Raw genomic sequence first — 8,787 nt, forward strand, 5'->3', positions numbered from 1 at the left:
ATTATGTTTATGCTTGTTTAATTTTAAGTTACACATTTGCAAGGTGCTAATGATCTAAACAGCTATGTTTTACTCAAATATTGTAAATCGTCATTTGCTAGTTTTTCATCTTTACTTTGTATTTTCTTAGACAGTTATGAGACTGCTTTAGAACGGATGGAAAAGTTATAGTTTACATCAAGCATTGAGGGTGTTGATAGCGGTGAAGAAGACATCCTCAGTGTCAGTTTTCTGCAGTTTGCAATAAAAGTGATAATAGGGAGACTGTCTTTCAGTTTCCCAAATATTGAAAAGGTTACTCCAATCAGTCGGAAAAAATCTTTTACTTACAAAAAATATTACAACCCACAACAGCAGTTCTAAAAATCTCTGAAAAGATTATTTTGACATCTCCAGTTTGATATATTGAGCAATTTCTTTCTAATCATTCTCTCCCAATATATATTTTCTTTTAAGGTTATTTAGGTGCTCCCAGAAGTCCTTAAGTCTTATCACGGAGCACCGCGGAAAAGCATTTAACTTGAAGTTCACGCCTCCTTCCTTACCAATGTCGCTTATTGAGCTGGAGCAGGCGTCGAACCTGGGACCTCTAGGTTCTAAGCCAGAACTCTAACCACTGCGCCACGGCTGCTCAATATTACCCTCTTCTGAGCAGATCTTGGAATTGTTGTGGCTGCTTTATACACCCGATTTGCTAATAAAGAATTACATTCATGGATTGTTTGTTAGTCTTGGAGTTTTACATAAATCTAACCTATTAAATTTGATTTGCTTTGTTTTTAAAGTCAACTTTGTATTTAATATTGTAGCATTTGAGAAAAAAAGTTTAGATCTGGTTGTTGGCATTCAGTTCGGTTATAGTTCAGTTATAGTTCGGTTATAGTTCGGTTATAGTTCGGTTATAGTTTGGTTATAGTTCGGTTACAGTTCGGTTACAGGCACAATATTTTTATTCTACATTCCATTTCCTTTCAATAAACAAACATTTTAACAAAAGCTAATTATTTTGAAATATTCATTCGTGAAAAATTATATATTTTCAAATTATATTGTAATGATATTAACAAAACATTTTGTTGAGTTGTGTTTAGTTCTTCGTAAATTTATTTATTGTTGTATTCATTTAATTTGAAATTGCTACTGACAAAAGTATTAAAGAAAAAATTGACTGCTTTCTGGCCACGGTCATTGATAGAGATGACGGAACAAAATATAGAACCATAACTGAGCAACGCCTTGAGCAATCAAATAAGTATCGGCAAAATAATAAAAGTCAATGCCCACTATCTAATAGTGAAATTATAATGCAGTAGTTTATAAATATATATAATTTTTGTGCTCATTTAGCCTTGATTTCATTTTGTTGCACTCTTGTTTTGAAGTACTCTATATCTTTTATTTCATTTGAAGCCGTTTCATATAAATTCAAATGAATTTAATGATTGAAAAAATCTTTTTTATTTAAAGTGTTCTATAATCATTGTCGCCTCAAAAGAATAATGCAGCCTGGTATTGCAGTATCATTTAAACAAAAAAATGTTATAACTTTTACTTTCTAAAAATTTATAAAATACGATATTATTTTTTACTATTTTAACTTTTTTTTAAAGTTTTCACTGAAAATACTCAATATTGGCTCATACAATTTACAATATTAGCATAGTAACTATAATACACCAATATTGGCCAGTATTATATCCCCAATAGTGGCGCGAGTTTATTTGCAATATTGGCGCAATATTGTATTGCCAATATTGGCAAACATTGAGATAGCAATATTGTCGCAATTATGATTTCACAATATTGGCGCATTATTGAATTAACAAAATTAGCGAAATATTGTATCGCCAAAATTTATAAAATATTTACATTGCAATATTGGCGCGATACAGTGTACATTATTGCACCAATATCATACACAACATCGTCCCAATGATGGGTCAATGGAGCTATATAGTTTATATGTTACTGTTACCCACAGTACCAGGAATTAGCTAAATGCTAACATCTATAATACATTTTATAATTTAATATTGAAACTCTGAGTTTCATGCGTTACTACAATCTTAAATAAAAATTTACTTTTGCAAGTTTTGCTACTATATATTATAAAAATCAGCATTTAACTAATTCTTAGTACTGCGGGTAACAGTGGCATATTTAATATATATATATATATATATATATATATATATATATATATATATATATATATATATATATATATATATATATATATATATATATATATATATATATATATATATATATATATATATATATATATATATATATATATATATATATATATATATATATATATATATATATATAAATTACTAGAAAATCACTTAACAAAAATTTTTCGTTTTTCAACAAATTAATTTACAAATGAATTTAAAATTTAAAAATTATAAATTAATTAATAAATTTTAAAAATTCATAAATTAATTTTTGGTATAAGTTGAAGTTTTGTTAATTTGATCATTCGCTTTCGATAAGTCTTTTTTTTTTTTTAAACATCTTCGCGTCCAACAAGGCTGCAAGCAGCCACTAATTAAAGTCAGAAGTTACTGAAAGAAAAAAGATGAAGATTGTAGAGCAAGATAAAGTTTGACGGACGACTTAAAGGATTGCAAATTATATGAATCAGGAAAGGAAGATGAAGAAAGCGAATTCCAAATAGCTGATGTTCGAGGAAAAAAACTAGACGAATACGCGTTTTTGGAGCACTTAGGAACAGTAACAGAAAAAGGATGACACTTAATTGAATGAGGAGTAACACGATAATGAATTTTAGTAAAGGGCACAAGAGACTCTAGCTCTTTAGAGCAGTGCTCATTATAGTATTTGTAGAAAAGAGATAGAGAAGCAACATTACGACAATGTGATAATGGTTGGAGGTTGGCTGCAAGAGCACGTCCAACAATGCCTACTATGCGTATTTTGCAAAGAGAAAGGGCATCATTAGAAGAACCGCCCCAGATATGGCAACAGTATTCCATACAAGGCCGGATTTGAGATTTATAGAAATATAGAATAGAATCCGAAGTAAAAAAGTGACGAGCTCGATAAAGAGATGCAACCTTAGCAGATGCTAATTTTGCAACTGATTTGATATATGGTTTCCAAGAAAGATTGGAAGTAAGAGTTAATCCTAGAAGATGAAGAGTATATGACTCATCGAGTTCATAAATCATCACAGTTCATAAACATAGGAAGATCTAAATTATTGCGAAAAGGCACTGTGAGCCCCATGCTGTAGCAGAAGTGAGATCCTTTTCAAGCTCAAATGCCCCCTCCAAGCAATCAGAGAGTGTTGGTTTTTTATCACGACAAGAATAAATGGTAGTATCATCAGCAAACAATGCCACCTTAGATGTGAGAATATCTGGAAGATCGTTAGTGTAAATTAAAAAGAGTATGAGGCCAAGGATAAAACCTTGAAGACCCCCTGAAGTTACGGAATAAGAAGAAGAGTGCTGTCCATCGAGGTCAACTTTTATACTACGATTGGAAAGGAAGGATTCAATGATCTTAAAGATGTTGCCGGATACACCATAAGAAGAAATGTTATGGAGAAAACCAGCATGCCAAACTTTATCAAAAGCTTTAGAAATGTCAAGAGCGAAGTCCTTAACCTCTCCACCTTTATCTAATGCACAATAAAACCGATCAGTTATTACTGTTAGCAAATCAGCTGTAGTACGAGAAGATCGAAATCATTATTGATGGTCAGAAAGTAAGTTATTAGATTCAAGATGAGAAATAAAGTGTTTGTTAATCAAAGATTCAAAAACCTTGTTCATGATAGGAAGAAGACTTATGGGACGGTAGTTAGACGAATCAGATCGCTCTTCAGAATTTTTGAAGATAGGGATAACAGATGCCGCTTTCCAGCAGGCTGGAAAACAAGACTCTAATAAGCACTTGTTGAATAGTTTGTAGAGTATAGACGACAGCTCCGTAGAACACTTCTGCAAGACAATAACAGGTATGTTGTCCGGGCCACAAGCTGTAAAAGAGTCTAGGCAGGAAATCTTTTTATATACAGAAGCTGGAGTGATATGAATGTCAAGCAATGGATCAACCTGTTTGTTGGCAATATCAGGTAGAACGCAACTAGTGGAATCAAGAGATGATATTGATAAAAAGTTCTTAGCAAACAATTCGGCTTTGTCTTTAGGTGAGGTGACAAAGTCTGAACCATACAAGAGAGGTGGAATTATAGATTTTCCCTTATTATTGATATTAATAAATATTTTCCAGAAGTCACGAGAGCCTAATTTTTGAGATGAAATGACCTGAGAATATCGGGTTTTGGCGTTAGACAAAACCTTTTTTACAGTTGTTTCTAGGAGTAATAAACAGACCTATGTTTTCTTTAGAATTGTTTTGCTGATAAATATGGAAGTAATGGTTTCGATTGGCAATCTCAGCAGCACAGTGTGAGGAAAACCACGGAGGAGAGTGAGGTTTGACCTGGAATCGTTTAGAGGGATCAAAAGACTCAATGCCAGCCTGAATCCACGAAGTTATGTAAGAAGCACATTTGTCGACAGGAAGACAAAAGATTTCTACTCAAGAGCCATCACGAAGAAAATCATGGAAAGAATCCCAGTCAGCTTTATGTACTTGTAAGAGGTTCAATAGTAGTGGGATTCAGGTGATGAAGAAGAATGAGACATTAGTTTAAGAGAGATCAAACTGTGATCAGAAGCACCTAACGGTAAATGTGGAGAAATTGAGCACTGACTAGGAATAGAAACAAGACATAAGTCGAGTAGAGAAGGTAATGATTCGGGTTGTCAGGAAAGTGAGTTGGAAAGTTGACTATTTGAGTTAGGGATTGAGAAAGGCAAAAGTTGTGGGCTTTAATGCGTGCAGAATCACTGACACTAGAACCAAGCCATTCAGAGTGGTGAGCATTAAAGTCACCACAACAACTATATCAGCTGATGGATAAAGAGAGAGAGCTTGGTCAATATGATCAGAAATAACATCGAAAAGAGTGCAGTCTTGAGATAAAGGAGAGCGATAGAACAAAGAGAAAGGCAACAGAGTGAAGTGTTGCTAAACGAAAGCACATGAAAGAATAGTCTACGGATTCAAACCTAGTTTCTCGACAAATGGGTGAATTCTTACAAATGTAAATGCCCAGGCCAAGCATGTCTTTATTGATAAAACATTGGTGTCCCATAAAACAACATTTTTGAACAACTTAGAGTGTTCCATAGAACATTTTGTACAACTGTTGTACAAAATGTTTTATCGGACACCCTTTGTTATACAAAAACGTTGTTTTATGGGTCACCCATGTTTCATACAGCACTTGCATTAAACAATATTTTCAAAAAATGCATACTATGTCTACTAGACATGGTATTGTGATATGTAGGTGCTGCATTAAGAACGGACCAATTCAGTTTAAAATCATTATTATTTTTATCTTTTAATTTCCATATGTGTTTTGACAGTATGGTGTCTTTTAAGTACTCTTTATTTTTAAAAAAATCCTAGTGATTGGCATAACCTTTTTTTCATTCACCCTCTGTTAAGCCAATATAGTTTTTATCAGGTACATACTTAGAGGAAACAACGCATTTATATAGCCTATTTTTTGATAAACAATTTCCACTCATTTTTTTGTTTTGTTTACAATTACATTTTTCCATCGTTTTTTCATTTACAACTTCTTTTTTGTTCAACAAAGCATTATTGCGACCTTTTATAATCCTTTCTATACTTATTGCACAGCTGCAACTAACTTTATTTGTATTTCGATTAAAAATTTTATGTAGTTTATGTTTTAGTGGAAACCATTTTGCTACATAAGGAAAGGGGGAAGGAAAGGGGGGGGGGTATGGAAGGGGATTGGGGAAGGTTTGAATAAAACTGCATTTCTAGTTCTATTTCGCTTTTTTGTATTCCTTTTTTCTACGTCAAACTTTAGTTCAAAATTTTGGAAACCATTTTTTTAACGGGATCATTAAAAATTCGTTTAGAGAAACTGAATACATTTCCATTAGAGGAGTTTAGGTTTAGCCTGTTAATAATTAAAATTGGGATTTGTTTTCGAATTTGGGGTTGATGATTTGAGTAAATATCAATATACAGTAATTAATCGTTTGGTTTTTTTGAAAGGCTTATATGAATTTTCAGAGAGGTTAAATGTAAAGTCAAGAAACTTCACAATTTTTAAATTAATGCTTGTTTCGATTTGAAAGCCAATATTTAAAAAAAATTTTAATAATATCTTTTCTAATTTCATCAAGCTAGGCATTAATATTAAACCATCGTCACGATAAAAGCCTAAATCATTGATTATTTTACTTACTAAATCTAAAATATATAGAGCGACAAATTCACAAATTTCTGCTCCATCATTACTGCCCATTGTTACGTCAAAGCAATCATATATATTTTTCTTTTTCCAAGTTTTCTATTTGAAAGAAAGTAAGGTTTTTCTGCACTGTTTTATTATTGGGGTTGTCTTTTCTGGAATAACGGAGTTTTTTGAAAATTTAACTGTTTTATTTAAAATACCTGCAGTTATTGAGGGGTAAAAATCAGTAATATCAACCTGAATAAATGTAGTCATTTTTATTTTTGATTACGGAAAACCAATTACAACATCATTGGTACTTTTCAACTGTTATAAATTTAACTTATTTCTTAGAATGTTATTAATTTTGTTCAACTTAATTTTGTTTAAATGCGTAATATCACTTTTTGTGGAAACGAATAACATAAAAGGTAGTTGGTTGTGAAAATTTGGTTTATGGTCTTTAAGTGTTACAAAGACATGGGCAGGGGCAGTTAATTCGATTCTTTTATCAACATTTATTTTTTTAACAATACTTTGGGCTTCAAGTTAGTTGCATTTTCTAAACTTTTAGTAAACTTTTTTCATAGTTTTTTTTTGTGAGTTGATAAATGTTATTTGTTTTATCAGCGAAAACCAAAACATCAATTTTACTAACATCTGACTTTTGTTCTATTTAAAGTTCGCTTTTATAGGGCGAAACGTTATTGTTGTAATTAAATGCAGTGGGTTATTTTCGAAATTTTCCAAATCAGCTATAAATAGTGGAGTTTTTTTTGTTTTAAACCTATAATTATCACTATCTTGGTTGTTATAGAATACATCATCTGTGTTTGTTTTTAGTTTTAAGCAAAAATGGGCTCTCCAACAAATTCTTTTAAGAAAATACTTAACTTTTTCCATCAAGGAAGTAGTATAACTTTTCTTTATCTAGTGTAGGTATATTTTACAACAAGTAAGTAAAATTATTAGTTACCTTATTTACACGGAATTATAAAATACAATTAAGAGTCCTCAACAAATGTTATTAAGGAGCCTAATCTAATATATATAAACAAATTTAGAATGTATTCTAAAAAATAGAGTACTCAATGTTCTTAACAAAACAGAGCAATAATAAATGTTAAGTAATTCTAGTCTATATAATAAATAAGCCTTTTTAACACATAAAGACCATGAATAAATTTTTCACAACAAACTTCAATTTAGATTATTGGAAACCTCAAAAAGTGAGATTGGACATGTAAGCAAAATTAAATTGAACAACGAATTTTTGAAGATTTGTTCAACCCCTCCCCTCCTGCCTCATATAGCAAAAGGTTTCTACTATCATAGGAAAAGTGTTTTTAAAGTTGGTCCATTCTTAATACAAGACCTGCATATAACAATATTTCCAAAAAATGCATACTATGTCTACAAGAAAAAGTTGAAATAATTACACATGTTAAGCAAGAATGTTCATTGAACAAAAATTCAGAATTGATTGCTGATTTCAGGCACGAAAATAAGTTTCTCCTAAAAAACTATAAAAAAAAGTTAGCTGGAATAATAAAAACATTAAATCCCCTCTTTATAAAATAATTTTATAAAAAGCTGAAGTAATCAATTCTAAAGAAAATTGTTTTATAATGGTGTCAGCATATTCCATGAATGTGTGAAAATTTACAGTAGTTAAGACATTCACGACTTTCCTGTAAATTAATTTTTGATATAAATTGAAGTTTTATTAATATGATAATTCATTACTGATGAGTCTTTATTGATAAAACACAGTGTAGAATGAAATTTTTTCGTTAAGTTATTTTCTACTAGTTTATTATTTTTCTGTTCTTTTAAGAACATTGAGAACACTCTATTTTGTAGAATAAGTTCTACAAAATAGAATGCTCAATGTTCTTAAACTTACGAATACTCTAAATACTAACTTTTTTATTTTAACTTAGAAATTTTCGCTAGATTATTGATACTAGCATCTTTAGCTTTAATTACTATGGGTCTGCGTATTGAAACTTTTCCTATTACGATACGATACGATAAGATATCGGAATGCGTATCTTAAGTTTTTTTTATAAGATATCGGAATGCGTATCGTAAGTTTTTTTATATTACAACAAAATCGTAACCAAAAAATTTGCACGATAAAGTTTCCATATTTATCGATTCATTATGATATTTATTGTTCAATTACCATAAATATCGTAACTCATATCGTAACTCAAACGATAACGATACTTATCGGTCCATTACGATATTACTTTTTCCGACTGAAAAAAATTTTTTTTTAAAGCTTAAATAACTTTAATAAAATTACTAACAAGTGCACTATTTAATGTAAAAAAAGAAATAAACGAAACTTTATTTGTAATTTTGAATTTTTAGTTTATTAAAAACAACTAAAAATAAAAAATTACAATGTTTCACTTGATAAATTGTTGGCTTGACATGTTTAACATGTTAAGGTT

At 30.5% G+C, this 8,787-nt stretch overlaps 1 protein-coding gene across 1 annotated transcript; it reads right to left on the minus strand.

The window, feature by feature from the left end:
• Positions 1–2,570: 2,570 nt before the first annotated feature.
• On the minus strand, positions 2,571–3,200 carry LOC136085290 (uncharacterized). Its single transcript, XM_065806581.1, has one exon. The coding sequence runs from the start codon at positions 3,198–3,200 to the stop codon at positions 2,571–2,573; it is 630 nt and encodes a 209-aa protein (XP_065662653.1).
• Between the last annotated feature and the right edge of the window lie 5,587 nt (positions 3,201–8,787).

This window comes from Hydra vulgaris, chromosome 09 (genome assembly GCF_038396675.1).
Source record: "Hydra vulgaris chromosome 09, alternate assembly HydraT2T_AEP".
NCBI classification, from domain to species: domain Eukaryota; kingdom Metazoa; phylum Cnidaria; class Hydrozoa; order Anthoathecata; family Hydridae; genus Hydra; species Hydra vulgaris.

Coding starts and splice junctions, on each gene's coding strand:
- LOC136085290 (XM_065806581.1), bottom strand. CDS start 3,200: ATGATTTATGAACTCGATGAGTCATATACTCTTCATCTTCTAGGATTA.